Raw genomic sequence first — 16,797 nt, forward strand, 5'->3', positions numbered from 1 at the left:
CTGAGGATCTGGGCCCAAGTGCTTTGCCTAAACTCATACAGGGAGTCTGCGGCACAGCTGGGAATTTCACCAGGCACCTTGCAATATCCTGAAATAATTCGAGGCTTTCATTCTACTCACAGTGCGCTAGAGATTAGCCTGAGCAGCCAGAGCCAAGTTTGGGTGTGTTTTAACCAGATTCATTTCAGACCCATCTCTTCTGTCTGCTCCTGCTAGCAGCAGGTGCCACTGCATTTGCTGACTCTGAATTGAAGAACCGAGTACACTTAACTGAGGCTTAGCTAAAGAACAGTGGCACCTCATATTTCAGATGCTGTCAAGATTCACAGGGGAGTGGAGGCCTCGATTTGCTTCCTGTGTTCCCCCTTTAGCACCGACTGTGAGAGTGCAGGCTGTTTCCCGTGGGTCCTGGGTATCTCCACCGGAAGCTCTTATAAAGCATTGGTATTTTCATATACTGTTAGCACACTGATGGCTCTTGAGGTACAAGCCCCCACACTTTTTTATTAGTGGTTTATTTTTAGGTTGTCTGTGTATCTCCCAGTCCCAGCCTCTGCCTTCCACTGATCATTGGGACCTGGGGATTGCTAGCGTGATGAGTAATGCAGAGCAGACAGCTTACAGGCAGAGGCCACGCTGGGACACGGCAGTGGGGAAAGGTAAATTCTCCCCTCCCTTCCTTCCCTTAAGGGTCTAGCCAGGGGTCAAGACCACTTCTGCTGATTAGAGGGCAGCCCCCTGACACCATGACGCTAAAGGCCAAATCTGCTCCCCCTTTGCACTGGGACAAACCCAGTGTAATTCCATTGACTGGATTTGGAAAGTAGATGTTCACAGGTGTAACCCACAGCTGAATTTGACCCTAATTGGTGCTTATATCAGCAGCAGATCTGGGGGAATCTCCTTACATCCTGCGCATCTGTGAGGGTTGCCCTCAATTCCTCCGGCAGCATAAGGTGTTTCCTTGCCCTGGATATTAATCCCTCTTGCACAAGCCACACACTTCTGTCACTCGCTGAGCAGGAAGTGCTCTGCACCGCCCCTGACAGAGCAGCTCCTTCCCAAGGTACATTGCCCCCTCAGGGCCCCTCAGCATGAGTAAGGGGAGGTGCAGGCAACTAGAATGCCACAATTGGCATGCAGAGGAAGGTCACTTACCACCCTCCAGGGGGTGCTCTTGACTCTCTCAGTGGACTTGTCCTCCCCACAGGCTGGGGCAGAAGGGGAACCACTGGCCCTGCCCCTCCTTTCCCCCTTGGGGTATTGTGCACCTCTAGGCTTGTTGTGCAGCGGGTGCGATTGTGCCAGGCCCTTACATTTGTTGCACATGAGAGGAAAGTTTCTCGTGCTCTCCTTCCTCGTGTTAACCCACGTAAGGGCCAGGAACAATCGGTGCCATAAATAGCCCAGATAAGAAGTTGTGGGGACGGGGTCAGGAGAGAACTTCTGCTTCCATTGAGGGAAAACAGGGCAGGTGTGCAACATATTAAGTGATTAGAGAATAGGACTGCAGGGTCAGGGCTGCTCGATCCTATTCCCAGCTCCTCGAACATGTGCAGTGTAATGGTTAAAGCAGAGGATGGAGAATCAGACGCCTGGGTTCTGTGGTTGATTCTGCCATTGAATCACCTTTCTGTAGCTCAGTTTCTTCTTTTGTAAAAACTCAGGAAATAATACTGCTCTGCCTCAGAAGGAGAAACTGTGAGGTTTAATGAATGAATGTGTGCAAAGCCCTTTGAGGCACACTCAAATGAGAGGAGCTCTCCACATTCAGTTCATTGTTAGCACAGTTCACTTTGTAGATGTCTGGGAAAGGTTTTGCTTCTGCGTGTTCCCATTTTCCCTGTTGAATTTCTCATTGCTGGCTTGTTGGAGTGCACTGCACTTCATTAAACTGACTGTTGCTGGAATATCAAACCTCACAATATTTCTGCCGGAAAAAAACCCTGTGTTCAGCCTTATATTATTCTGCCAGGTTTTTCACTGATGTTTGTCCCGCTAGGTGTTTCTGTTGCCTAGCCATTGTCAAGCTTCTAGGAAATGTAGTTGACAAAGAGTTGATGAAGTGTAACTAGCCTGCACACCTTTAATTTGAAGCCTTTCTTTTATTATTCATAACTGCATAAATGCAGGGAAAGCAGCATCAGGCCATGTGCAAAATTGGGCTCCTTACTTTAAGGTGTGTAGAAGAGAAAAATATTTATGAATACTATGGAATAGTTCCTCACCTAGTATAAATCTAGGTAGCTCTATTCATTTTATACGCTGAGGATTTGGCCTATTATAATAGGATCAATTTTTTGTTAATTCTTCTCTGTTTGCTGCACCTTTGATATGAAAACAATATTGGGCCCAATTCTCATTCACACTAAGACCTTTTCACATATCATGAAGGCACATAACAATTGGTGGCAGATCCTTAGCTGGTGTAAAGTGCCATTGAAATCAGTGGAGCTATGACAATTTATTAACTGGATATTTGCCCCCTGGAACCAATCTCTGCTAGCAGGGCTGCTGGTTAATGCTTAGGATGATCCTCTTTCCTTGGTGTTGTCCTAGGCCATCAAAATCAACTCAACAGAACACATGACAGGAGCTGAAATGTTCTTCTCCCCAGCCTGACTTTTCATTTTCTGGTTGCTGGCCACTTTTGAAAGCCCTCTGGCTGTAATGAGTTGAGTTCTAGGGGAGAAGTGAAAGGACAGACTAACAAAGGGACTTCAGAGTACTTTACTCTCTTCTCTTTTGTTCTGATGTTAGTATCAGAGTCATCACTCACATGGTCAGACCCAAAATCAGAAATGAAGTGGATTAGGAGATTATGCTTGGAGCAAATCTTGCCATCATAATCTTATCTGTAATCTGCAAGAGTCTCCCATTTTACCTCCCTTCTATTTTAACCCTGAACTCTGGATGCCCCAGCTGGGATCCCATCACCAGTTGTTCCTCATTGGCTGGATTAGGATTTGCTGCATACTTAAATGTCAGGTCCTTGTTTGAAGAGGGTTTTGCGAGTTTAAATTCACTTTAGGAAGTGTGAAACTCTCTCTGGAGGGGGGCCCTTTTTGCATCTCTGTCACTCGTGACAGTGAATTAGAAAAATCTTGTGGTTGGGTGTTTGGGTTATCTAATTAGCATAATTCCTGTGACATCAGCTGATTTTGAAATTTAAAGACAAAAAAGTAGAATTGGAGAAAAAAAAAAGTCAACCAAACCACCAACAACCGAGAAGGAGAAGTCTGCAAAATTTTCATTGTTCCTGAAAAACGTGACCATCTCTTTGTGTGAAAATGGGGAACATGGATGGGAAATCCGTGGAAGAACTGAGTGCCACCGAGTGCCACCAATGGTACAAGAAGTTCATGACAGAGTGTCCCTCGGGCCAGCTCACCCTGCATGAGTTCAAACAGTTTTTTGGTTTGAAAAATCTGAGTCCAGCATCAAACAAATACATTGAGCAAATGTTTGAGACATTTGACTTTAATAAGGTAAATATAACCCTCCCTATTTAATATGTATGTACCTGTGTCTATGTATGTGTTTGTGTGTGTATGGACCCCTATATATATGAGACTAAGGTTCCATAGGTACTCTGATAATACAAATACAAATAATATATAAATATGGCCTGTCTTTCCATTGCCTTACATGTTATGCAGTCCTTTACACACATGTAAAGGGCCAAGTGGGTGTAAAACACTATCAAATCCAAATTCTCCACTCTTCAAAACCAGTTTTGGTAGCATTTTACACCTACTTTGCACTCATATTGCACAAGTCTAAATGTCTGCACAGTTTGCAATATGGTGGAGAATTAAGTTCATATAAATATATTTATGTGAAAGTATTTGACATGAATGTTCCGAATGAGTTTGTTATATGAATGCAGGTAAAAGAAAAGGGAATCTTTCCAAAACAAATATTCCATTGTTTTTAGTTTTAAATTATTTGAATTGTTGGTATTTCTCTTTAATACAACTTTAAAAGAATTTTTTTATCTGATGGTTTCTAAACCCTGTAAAATAAATTACGTTTTAATCCCAAACGGTCTAATGTCATGGCAGTAAAAAGAAATTGAGTCAAAAGTGCCACATTAATTTGACTGAGCAACAGTAAGTTCCACATCCACTCAGTATGGCATGTTCCATGTTTTAGGGCAAAGATTAAGTGTATTTACTGCTGATTTCTATGTTTATTATCGTTGGATTTGTTTTATTATATAGCTGTGTTTTTCTTGTGCTGGGCTTCTCTTTTTACAACTTTTTAAATGTCTAATTACTTGCTCCTGCTAAATTCATTCATGATTGTCACAAGGTGCTGTTAAGAGCAAAAGCAGCAAATGACCCACTGAGGTTCAGATAGAGCAGTTGCTGCTAATGGATGCTGTGCTTTGTAGTAGGAACCGATCTTGCTCCCATTGAAATCAGTTCCTAAATGTCCCCTGACTTCAAAGGGAGAAAGACATGATCTTTAAGATTATTTTTTAATGGTGTCCTCATGGGCCTGATCCAAAGCCCATTCAGGTCAGGCCCTATTTGGAGAATATTTGTTATTATCCAGAATCACTTCCTTGGCTGCCATATCTGCATCACAGTGATGGCTGGAAGATCCCTCAATATGCAGGCCCTGAGTCATTACTGCATGGCCATTGTTATGCCGACACAAGTTCATTGGCTTCAGTGGAGTTATTCCCACATAATACTATGAGTAAAGCAGGAGTGAATCAGGCCCATCACCTTGTAAGGAGCTTTCAGCAGGAAAGGAAATGAAAAGAATTGCTATCTAGGCATAATTAACTAGCCTCTGTTACACTAATATAAATCCGGAAGTGACATCAACAGAGTGATTCTGGATTTGCCTGTCTTAAGGGTGTTTACTGATGCCCATCACCACATATCTATTCACCTTCCATATAGAATGGATTGGCAGTGGTGGAGGCCCTAGTGGCTCTTCTCTCTTTTCAGGATAAGAAAGCTGTCTGTAAGGCAGCTCTGTTTACTTGAAGGTTTATTTGGGTCTAATTGACTGCATAATGGCAGGGCCCTATCAATAGTTGGCTTTCTGTTGATCAGACCTGAAGAAGAGCTCTGTGTAAGTTCAAAAACTTGTCTCTCTCATCAGCACAAGTTGGTCCAATAAAAGATATTACCTCACTGGCCTTGTCTGTCTCACAAACTGCCATTCATAACATCCATCACCCTTTGTCTGAGGTTTCATTTCATCCCAATAGTTTGTGTCTAAAATTCAACCCAGTGCAGAAGATGTGAGTTCTGCTGAAATCCTTGACCTCGAGTTTAACTGAGATTTAAGCGTCACCTAAGCCTTATGCAGGCTATCTGGTCGGGAATGAATTTCACCCACACAGAAAGCTCTCAGTAGGCGAAATACAGGCGATTACTCTCCAGGCTGCATAGAATGGGGCCCCTGCAGCATTGTCTGTTGAAAAGTGTGTTGAACTCCAAGGTGGGAAGAAGCATCTTTGGAGCCTCCTTGCACTTTACAGGAGCATGACTGCCATTCAGTACCTGCCGACAGTCCTCTGGAGCCCTTTGACCCCTGAAGCTCCCCATGCCATTCTTCTCTGCAATATTATTTTTACCCAAACCCAAATGCTGCAAGAAACTTTGGGAATCTGGCCACATTAACAAAACTTTAAGCCCCAGTCCAGCAAAAACTTCATACCAGGTGTAGTGCTTGCTTCCATGAGCAGTCCCACTAACTTGAGTTATTGTCTGACTTCAGTGGGGATGATTCAGCATCGTTAGCACTAAGCTCACTAGTATGTGTCTGAAAAATATCAAAGACATTGACCTTATGAGAATTTTACTGCCAGTTAAATCAGTAGAAATCTATTGGCGTCAGTGGAATTACTCCAGATTTACACTGGTGTAAATGAGAACAGAATTTGGCCCTTGTTTTCATATCTCTCTGCAAAGTACCTACCAAACTGCTGGTGCAATGAAATTAAAGCTGGTGCCAGCTAAAAAAAATGTCCTGCCCAACAGGAATGTGTTTGTTTAGAAAAAGACAAACTGAGAATGAGATACTTGACTTCCTTAAACATTCAGTAGCACTGGTGGTTTTGAAACAACCCCCCAGTCCCTGCTAAATTAAAAATTAAGGCTAAAATTTGCATACATAAAAAAAGGCTTCATTTAGGATCTTAGTTCCCATTGAAAATCAATTTAAATTGCTTAAAGGACTTGAAAATATTACCAAAAGTCAATATGCCAGTATTTACATTGGTGTTCTAAGGGATCTCATGGTTGAATGTACACCTGACTAATGAATCAACGCACAGGAAATCCAGGGTGGTAATTGGGCTCAGCAGCTATTTATACCTAATCTGATTTTTGTGACTGTGGAATAAAGCAGATGGTCTGTTCTTTAACTGGGCCCCTTGAGCAGTGGGCTGATTCCGTACTTCCCAAGGAATTACCATCGCTTTGTACAGTGTGCCATTTTTCACTTGAAATAGGTTTGGGAGTAGGCATTGCAGAAATTTAAGAAGCTGTGAATGTCAGAGATCAATACCTAGATCCAGGGCGGTGACTAGCAAGCTCCCTCCTGCATAGCACTGCTGCAAATACACCTCAGTCCTACCTGTAACTTCCCTGAACTAAGCCTCTCCAGGTGAATGCACCCAACTATAGTGTGTGGGGCAAATGTAACTAAGCAGAAAAATGAGGCTAAACCCCCTTTTCTGTTGGCCTGACCAAGTGTGAACCCAGTTTCCGGAGGGAAAAGATTACAGTGCAAGACCCCATTCTACATTCTCTTTGTGAATTCGCTTCTCCCATTGACATCTGTGTGCAAATGCCATTAGCAGTGAAAAGAATTATATATGCACATGGATGGGATAGCGTTGGGTAACCCATCAGATTTCATCTGGATAAGCCTGTTCCTCTTTGCTTCCTGAGATATAATTGTATTGCATAAAGAGATTCCCATAGCACGGAATAGCTCTCTAGGTTTATTTAATCTCTAAGTCCAGCAGATACTCTGAGATCTTGTTGATTATTAACTCATTGTACATCTGCAAATTTAAAAATTACCACTTTGGGGATTGGATGTGTTTGGGGCAACTAAAACTAACTGCTGCTTGCATTCAAAATGCACTGGAGAGAGGGTGAATGCTTTCACCTCGCTTAGTTTCACATAGAGCAGTTGAACTTTAGGTCCTTATGTCTGCTTGGTTTGCATATTTATTCAAATTTGGAAAATGCAGCAGGATACAGAAAACCTGATCCAGAGCGGATGCAATTCACCCCTGTGCAGAGGGACAGGCAAAAGGCATATGCACCAGGTAAGCCTGAAAAATAGGTCTTTGAGTGGAACTTAAATGTTGCCAATTCCCTGTGGTGGCCATGGCAAGGAGGTGAATGTTCCCCTGAGATCCCTTGTTTTGCTGAAATGCAGAGGAAATCTTTGAAGTAAGGAATGGAGAGCTCATTCTGCCAGACTTTTTTTTTTTTAAATCCCTCCCAAATTAGGGCTTCTCTATCGAAAATAGGACCCTGCACTTTTGAGGTTCAGGTTCCATTTGCTACAGCAAAACTTGAGTTCAGCTTTTGTTTTGTTGTGTCTCCCTGAGTACCAGGCAAGAATGAATTACCAGCATGACTCTTGATTGTTTGAACAGCCTGGGCTTCCATTTGCAATAGTTAAAAATCCATTAACTTAATTAAAGTTGAAAAATAAATGTTTAAATTAAGGAAAGAAATGTTTTCCCAAACGACACACAACTGGGTTTCCCAATTCCCATCACGGCTATTGGAGAGACATCACTACAGTTTGTTGTATAATAATATTTATTAGCAGTATTTATTAATAAAGTAATAATTCATCTGAACGTGTTTAGTCTTTTTTCACCAAATGATTTGGTTAAATGGGAAGGACAGTCTAATGGTTACAGTCTTCCCCTCGGTCCTTAGAGACCTGAGTTCAATTCTCTACTCCACTTCAGATTTGGGTAAGTCATTAGTCTGTCAGTGCTCAGTTCCCCATCTGTAGAATGGGGATAATCGCACCACCAGACCTCACAGAGGGGTTCTGACCATAAATACATGAAAGACTGTGAGGTGTTCAGATACTACAGTGATGGGGGCCAGATAAGTACCAGCGATTTCAAAGTGTTTTTACATTTATTGGACCAGATCCTCAGTAGGTATAAATTAGCATCATTTATTGACTTCACAGGAACTATAGCCAATTTACACCAGTTTAGGATCTGGCCCAGTAGTTAGAGAAAGGTAAGTAATATTATCCCAGTTTTATTACAGGAATGCAGTCAGCTGTTCCAAAAGATATCAGACAGAACCTTTAAAGCCGACTATCTGACTCATGCTCACCTCTGATGTAGCCCTGTTCTTGTGCCTTTTAGGATGGCTACATTGATTTTATGGAATACGTGGCAGCTCTGAGCCTGGTCTTGAAGGGAAAAGTGGAACAGAAGCTGAGATGGTATTTCAAGCTCTATGATGTGGATGGGAATGGCTGCATTGACAGAGGAGAATTATTGAATATCATCAAGGTGAGCTATTGCTGCTCTGCCTCTCTTTTCTTCAGCCAGTAACTGTGTTGCCATAGCACCTTGGATACCTGCCGTTAGACAAACGTACAGAGAGAGAAAGGCCACAAGAACGCATTCCCAAAGGAAGAACATTTCAAGCCAGAGAGATAATTGTGCTCAGTCAACTGGCAAATTTGTGAGCATTGGCCAACTCTTTAGTCCACTCACAATACTGGGCTGAAGGACCTCCAGGCTCACTTAGGCACAAATTGGGAATTACAGCAGTGGCTGGTGCCATGCCTGGTGTGGGCATGCATTGTGCCAGTTGCTCTCCCCCACTGCTGTGCTGATGGACTGAAATTCCCTTGCAGTCCAAGTCCTCAACCCTCAGCCTCCACACATCTCCCAGTGTAACTTCCAGTTCTCACCTGCAGCAATCCCTTCTGTTCCAGTCTGGGCTGTTTAAATACATCCATTTAAAACTACGTTGAGACTAGCACTTTAATTGAACCTAAGGATTTGAATCAAGAGTTCCAGAGGTCAACGGTTTATGAAATATCCCAATGTGCCTCCGTAACTACTTAAACTTTTAATGCATTTAATGTATTTTAAATTGTTTTGAATCTTTAAAAAAATTTTTTTTTACTTGTTATCCCTTTGAGAACCCAACCCATTGCATGAAAATTTGGTAATTTATGCCACACCCCTTTGCTACTCACTGCCCACAGATTCATAAATCTACACAACATGCTCATTAAATGTTCTCTCTGTCCTTCTTTGCCTCCAGGCTATCCGAGCCATTAACCGATGTAACGAAACAATGACCGCTGAGGAATTCACAGACATGGTGTTTGATAAAATTGATATCAATGGAGATGGTAAGGAACTTTATATGCCTGAGAGAACACTGCTCTAACTTGTACCTCCTGACCCTAATTCTTCTTGCCAAGTTACTGCAAACTCCTCGAGTGCCCAGAAACAGAGCTGTCAAAAATGGATCTGAAAGCATATGAAAGGCCAGATCTTCAGCTGGTGTATATGACTGTTGCTCCACTGACATCAGTAAAGCTATGGCCATTTACATCAGCTGAGGATCTGAAGATCTGGCCAAAAAGCTTTAGGGTGCAAGGGGAAATCTAGCCCCCAATCCTTTTAAATTTTGTTCAAGGTCTCAGCAAACTAAGAAGAAACAGGTACCAACTAACCTGCCCATTTTGTCCTCTCCTGTTCCCCCCTTGGCTGAACTCTAAGTGCTTACACATTTCCCACTTTTAATCATAGAATCATAAGGTTAGAAGGGACCATAAGGGTCATCCAGTCTACCCCCCTGCCAAGATGCAGGATTTGTTGTGTCTAAACCATCTAAGACAGTTGGCTCCAGCCTCCTTTTGGAAATCTGCTCTGCTGTAGCTTGAACCCATTGTCTCTTGTCCTGCCCTCTATGGCAAGAGAGAACAATTTTTCTTCATCTTTTTTATGGCAGCCTTTCAAGTATTTGAAGACTGCTGTCATGTCCCTCCCCTTAATCTTCTCTTTTTCAGACTAAACATATATCACTTCCTTCCGCCTTTACTCATATGGCTTGTATTCCATCCCTTTGATCATATTTGTCACTCACCTCTAGTTCCTTTCCAGTTTCTCTACATCCCTTCTATACATTGGTGACCAAAACTGGACAGAATACTCCACCTAAGTCTAACTATTTCCCAATAGAGCAGTATTATCATCTCTTGTGACATGCATGCTAGGCCTCTGTTAATGCAACCTAAAATTGAATTTTCTTATTTTGCAACAACATTGCACTGTTGACTCATGTTGAAGTTGTGATCCACCACAGCTCCCAGACTCTTCTCAGCAGGGCTGGTGCCAATCCACTTATCCCCCATTCTGTATTTGTGCATTTGGGTTTTTTCCCCTAAGTGTAGCACCTTACATTTGTCTTTGCTGAATTTCATTTTGTTGTCTATAGTCCAGTTCTCCAATTTATCAAGATCCCTTTGAATTTTAGCTCTGTGCTCCCCCCCAGCTTTGTGTCATCTGCAGATTTGAGCAGGATGCTCTCTCTTCCTACATCCAGGTCATTAATAAAGATGTTAAACAACATCAGATCCAGAACAGATCCCTGTGGAACCCGCCTTGAGATCTCCTTCCAATCTAACATCATTCCATTAATAGTTACTCGTTGTTTGTGGCTGTTTAACCAATTTCATATCCACTTAATGGTAGTTCTGCCAACCTCCCATTTCCCCAGCTGACTTATCAGAATGTCGTGTGGGACTGTGTCAAATGTTCTCTGCTTCTCCTAATCCCTAGAGCTTAAACAGACCCCAAATTCTGCCTCATGAATCTGGCTTTATGTACAGGGCTTCTGTTTTGTGGGGGTTATTAATTTTATTGTTCAGGGTTTACTGTTAGCAATTTTTCAGTTCTGTGTAGATGTCCAAAAATCAGGGGGGTTTCAGAGCTCTGAGAAGATTTTTCCAAGTACTTACTAAATTTATTGTCTAAACACAATCTACTTAATTTTTTATAATATGTATAAAAATGACTTATATGTTATTTTAAGTTTTGTATCCTTGTTATAGAACCCCCTGGTTTAGTGTTTAGGGTGTTTGTTCCTCTGTGCACTTCAATGTAGCACTGTTTCAAACAACAGTAAAACCTGAAATTCAAAACCTAAAATCAGAAGCCCTATTTAAACAGTTCCAAAATAAGCATGGTGGTGTAACATCAACATCTCAAGCTCTTGTCATAGAGTTTGGATTTAGATGTCCATATTCCCAAGGGTCCAGAATCCACTAGGGGGATTAAGAGGAGAATGAGATTAAGAAAGAGGAAAATTTAGCTGAAATGTCAAGATAAACTTCTGGAGTGAGTTATACACTCCGCTGGGGAAGAGTCTCCCAAGAGGACTGGTAGAAACCCTTTGACTGGGGAGATTTAAAATGATACTGGAAACTTTTAGAGAACAGTCCTAGACTACCTGGCAGGGAGATAGGCTCCTTTTTTTAAAATCTCTCTCCTTCAGTAAATAAATCCTGTTGGTTCCAGATTATATTTCAAATGCTAGTTTTGATTGATAAGGCCTTAATGGTGTAGGACTTTGCCCCTCTCCTCATGACATACTGACACAGGTGCGATCAGAGGAACTCAAGTTGGACACCCCTCTTTCTAAAGGAGAGGGGGCTGGCTGTTGATCTGTGAGAGGCCTGCAGCTCTCAGGGCTTGTCTACATCAGAAAGTTGCAGCGCTGGTGAGGGAGTTACAGCGCTGCAACTTAGGAGGTGTACACATCTGCAGGGCACCACCAGCGCTGCAACTCCCTGTTTGCAGCGCTGGCCGTACTCCCGTTTTGTCTCGGGTGTAGAGGATCCAGCGCTGGTGATCCAGCGCTGGTAATCAAGTATAGTCACTTACCAGCGCTTTTCTTGACCTCCGTGAAATAAGCAGGTATCTCAGCATACCTGAGGAAGCCTCTGGTAATCAAGCTGGTCTCCTTCCCCGGCTTGCTCTCGCGTTCCCCGAACCCCGAGCAAGCAGGTCTCCTTCCCTGAGGTTTGCTGGGTGGTTCCGGGAAGGCGAGAGCAAACCGGGGAAGGAGACCAGCTTCGCCGCGGTTTGCTCTCGCGTTCCCCGAACAAGCAGGTCTCCTTCCCTGCGGTTTGCACGGTGGTTCGCGGAACGCGAGAGCAAACCGCAGCGAAGCTGGTCTCCTTCCCCGGTTTGCTCTCGCGTTCGCCGAACCCCCGAGCAAGCAGGTCTCCTTCCCTGCGGTTTGCAGGGTGGTTCGCGGAACGCGAGAGCAAACCGCGGCGAAGCTGGTCTCCTTCCCCGGTTTGCTCTCGCCTTCCCCAAAACCCCTTGAAGCCGCCCAACAGCGCTGCAGTGTGGCCACATCTAACACCACTTGCAGCGCTGGTTGCTGTAAGTGTGGCCACTCTGCAGCGCTGGCCCTATACAGCTGTACTAATACAGCTGTAACAACCAGCGCTGCAAAATTTTAGATGTAGACATGGCCTCAGACAGGCTTCCCCTCTGCTGATCAGAAATGGCCCTGTGGTCTACTGTCCTTCAGGGCACACTGCAAGCTGCTTCTGTTTGCAGGGGCTGGGGAGGAGGTGGGTTTGAGAGCAATTGGAGCTGTGGAGAGGCATTTGAGGTTGTGCCAGTAGTTTAATTTTATTTGGCAGGGGACTGAGAGCCTTGGTTAGGCCCTTTCTTATGTTGTATCTACATAATTCCTCTGGGCCTGATTCAGGGCCCATTGAAGTCAGCGGAAATGGGGGCAGGATTTAACAGACCCCTCTTTGCATGTGTTCCTGCAAACAGGCGAGCTCTCCTTGGAGGAGTTCATGGAGGGAGTACAGAAAGACGAGGTGCTCCTTGAAATCCTCACACGGAGCTTGGACCTGACGCACATTGTCCGGATGATCCAGAATGATGGGAAGAACCCACAGGACTCGGAGCAGACAGAAGAGGCGGCTGAATAGAAATTTTCAAAACTCTTTTATTTTATTGTCTAACATTATTAAAAAATTGGGGTGGGGGTGGGGAAATTGGCAAGCTGTGCTACTGCCACTGTGATAAGAGCATCCTACGTTAGAATATCACCCTAGCAGGGGAATCAGGAGCTCCTCTAAACATGTCAAACCAGTTGTATATGCAGTTAATTGTGAGGACAACAGCAGACCAGCAGTAACAAGAGCCTCTTGGCGTTGGGCGAGCGCTGCCTAGGGAGCAGATGCAACAACTGCTGCCTCTGTAAAAGAGAGGGATCAGACTTTAAAGAGAGTGAGCTGCCGAGCTGACTCAGCTCTAGAATCAAATGGACTTCCCGAATGGTGCCACCTGGGCCTATTGCCAGCTTGGTGCCTCTGAATATTGCTGCTTCTATGTAGGGAGAGAAGTGAAGAATGTGTCCCAGGAAGGCGAGAGCAGGATCACATACTTTCAGAAGGCGCATTGCTGTGTGACCACTGTGGAAATTCATCTCTGTGCAAGGGGCCCCACAAGATCTTCACATCACTTAAGTCTTAGGGTCAAAACCTGACTCCATTAAAGCCAAGTACAAAACCCTCTGATTTCGAAAGAAGCAGCACCTGGCTCTTAATGGAAGCTTAAACCCTGGGGGAGGCCTGATGTAAACACTGGGGAAGTGAAGTAGGAGTGCACAGGCTCTCTGCCCGGGGTGAATTTCCCACTCTGAGAGCAGAGTGGTAACCACAGCTATGTGACCTGTATGGAAATCGGTATGTGACAAACACAGGTGACCTTCCAAGGACTTTGCAGAGTCCAGTTCATAATGAACAGCTTTTCTGTCAGCCAAATCAGCACAGACGCCAGGGTTGCTGCAGGAGTTCAAAGCAAATAGGCAATAAGGATGCAATTTGGACCTGCACAGGGAGCCCACAAAAAAAGGCTCCAGGCACCCCTTAAATCTTTAACATGTGTTAAATGGCAACATGGGTATCTGTGGACACACTGCGCTGGGGTCAGTTGCACCCTAGCTGAACAGAGCACTTAAATTGCAAACCCCTCTCTGGTTAGGCACATGTATGTGTGTGTATAGGGGGAAAGGGACCTGGGTCATACTTAAAGGCATTTTACAATGTAGTAGTGATGATTTTTCTCACAGAGAAGTCTCCCAAGTAAAATACACAAAAGGGAAAATAAATCAGATATTTTTGATAGAATCATTTTTCTCCTTATTATGTCTTTGAAAGGAGAGAACTTTGTCGTAAACTGGAGTGTAAGCAAATTGTATGGAGTGAAATGGGATCAATGGATCACTTCACAACTCAAATTATAGGGTGAAATTCAGGGCACTTGGGCGCAGCTTGAATCCATCATGAGCCCACAGAACAGACTGTAAGTGGTGCATGGACCTTGTGCTAACTTTTTAACCATAGTGAAATCTGCCCAGAGTGACAATGTTCTGTGAAAGAAAAATTGACTCTAAGAGTGTCCAGTCTAATCTCTTTTGCTTTGACCCACTATAATTCCCTGAAAGCGGGGATTCCAGAACAGCTGGAGAAATGCTCTGGATCTTCTCTTTCCATATGTATTTTGAGACAGTTGCCCTTTAATAGTTTCTCTGATGCTTGCACATAAGCAGAAGTCAACTGTTATGTCACTCATCCTTTGGTTTGAGGCTATCTTTAAGCTAAAGGCAATGGAAGGTTAAAAAACCCAACATGAGCTAGAAAAAAAGAGTGTTGACTGCAGCGACTTTTTTTCTTCCTTTTAAAATGTTAAAAACATAAATGTGCCTTTTTACTAATGTCTGAACTATTCAAACACACAACTGCATGGCCCTGTTTCTCTATGAAGGAATTTGAAAGAACAGCAATGGCAGTGACTTAAAAGGTAATGTCTTGTCATGTGTCTGTAGAAATACTACTGCTTGTCTCATCTGTACAGAAAGAACAATGTAGCGTGTCCACACTTTGGTCTTTGGAATACTTTCCTACTTAAAAGCAGCAAAGAGTTCTGTGGCACCTTATAGACGAACAGACGTATTGGAGCATGAGCTTTCATGGGTGAGTGAATCCGACGAAGTGGGTATTCACCCACGAAAGCTCATGCTCCAATACGTCTGTTCGTCTATAGTGCCACAGGACTCTTTGCTGCTTTTACAGATCCAGACTAACACGGCTACCCCTCTGATACTTTCCTAGTTAGCTATTGATCCCAATGAGCCAAATTTTAGTTTCAGTTATTCTGGATTTACACCAGTGTAACTCTTCTAATTGGTCCAGCCAATGTAGGATTTGGATAACTGTCAGAATCACTTTTATAGGTGGGGAAAGAGAGTTTTCATAGATTTCGACCTCATTAATGCTTCTTATAACAAGTTTGGAGGGGGAAAAAACCCAGAGGACTATAACATCTCTACAGAATATGCAGCTAAGCCCCAATGAGAGTATAACATAATATTTGGCAAATACATACCTGTAGAAAAGGGGAAAAATACATTGTTGGCACAAAAAGAAAAAATGATTTGTGAAGACTGAAAACTTGTCCTCTAGTCTCCAATTGCTGTGTGTGGATCTTTGCACACATTGCCTGGCCAAGCCTTTTTTCTCATTACTGCTTCTTGTGACAAGGCTGAACATAGAAATTTGTGAGTGAGGTGAGACCCACCTGGTGTGCCTCTTTGCACACCAGTAGCCAGAATATCCTTCCACTTCACAGTGTAGGTGCCTGAGCTCTGGGAATAAGCAAACAGGGTTCAGAGTGCTTTGAAATCAGTGGATGTTCAACACCTCTGAAAAGCAGACTACACCAGTTCTGTCTCTTTTCAAGCTCCAACTGTGGAAAGCTTGGTAGTGAGACTGGCTTCTTCTTGCCTTCCTGCTTCTTTAGAACACAGGCATGTTTACTCTTGCTACTGTCACATTGCCGTGACTTGTTTGTTGGGGAATCAGAATGGAACAAATCATCTCACTTTTATATGGAGCCCAGTCTACTAGTTACCCACAGAGGTTCAGGTACCAAACACAAGGCCCAATGGGAAATGGAAAGTGAACTAGTTTAACACTTTAAGTAGGATTTGCTGTTATAATTTCCTTTACCAACCCAGAGATTAGCTACCTCCATGGATGAGTTTGTGCTGGAGGAATGTTGGTCACTAATCTGTGGGCTGGTGGGTACACTGTTTTCATTTTCCATTATACCTTTTGACAATAGCACATTTTTCATACAATGGGCCTATTGGGTTCTGGGGAGGTGGGCAGGTGCAAGTTAAGGACCCTCCCCTAGCCTGTGGGGAGGATCCACTGAGCCCAGGAAATCACATAATTACAGTGGGCATCAGAAAATATAACAAAGACAGGTGTGAAGGTCAAAGGGTCAAAACAAGGGAACCTACAATGGTAGTGGAATGTCTAAGTGCAGTTCAAAGGAATCCATGGCTAGAGATGGGCCAAATACAATGTTCAAACTGTAAGCTTTTTCCAAACATCAGGGCATTCAGTAATGAGGGATAGCTCAATGGTTTGAGCATTGGCCAGAGTTGTGAGTTCAGTCCTTGAGGGTGGCCATTTACAGATTTGAGGCAAAAATCTATCTGGGGGTTGGTCCTGCTTTGAGCAGGGGGTTGGACTAGATGACCTCCTGAGGTCCCTTTCAACCCTGATATGATTCTATGAAACATCTTTCCCTGTAAGGTTGAGTCCTGGCCCTTCCTAGAAGCTGTTTCCCACTTTTGCAGAAAGAGACCTGGGGATTGCAATGGTATGCTAATTACCTAATGCAATGACCTCTCTCTGCCTCTATTGCCAGGA

At 43.5% G+C, this 16,797-nt stretch overlaps 1 protein-coding gene across 1 annotated transcript; it reads left to right on the forward strand.

The window, feature by feature from the left end:
* Window positions 1-2,390: 2,390 nt before the first annotated feature.
* On the forward strand, window positions 2,391-13,002 carry GUCA1A (guanylate cyclase activator 1A). The gene is made up of 4 exons (XM_050952331.1): window positions 2,391-3,488; window positions 8,384-8,533; window positions 9,300-9,390; window positions 12,842-13,002. Exons 1-4 carry the CDS (start codon window positions 3,291-3,293, stop codon window positions 13,000-13,002), a joined length of 600 nt encoding a protein of 199 aa, XP_050808288.1. The 5' UTR covers window positions 2,391-3,290.
* The last annotated feature ends 3,795 nt before the right edge of the window (window positions 13,003-16,797 follow it).

This window comes from Gopherus flavomarginatus, chromosome 5 (genome assembly GCF_025201925.1).
Source record: "Gopherus flavomarginatus isolate rGopFla2 chromosome 5, rGopFla2.mat.asm, whole genome shotgun sequence".
Taxonomy (NCBI): domain Eukaryota; kingdom Metazoa; phylum Chordata; order Testudines; family Testudinidae; genus Gopherus; species Gopherus flavomarginatus.

What these genes read in the sequence shown, in the direction of transcription:
- GUCA1A (XM_050952331.1), top strand. Translation starts at nt 3,291, where the DNA reads ATGGGGAACATGGATGGGAAATCCGTGGAAGAACTGAGTGCCACCGAG. An exon ending in AGACATTTGACTTTAATAAG is followed by an intron (nt 3,489 to 8,383) that starts GTAAATATAACC and finishes TGTGCCTTTTAG; the next exon opens with GATGGCTACATTGATTTTAT. An exon ending in AATTGATATCAATGGAGATG is followed by an intron (nt 9,391 to 12,841) that starts GTAAGGAACTTT and finishes TCCTGCAAACAG; the next exon opens with GCGAGCTCTCCTTGGAGGAG.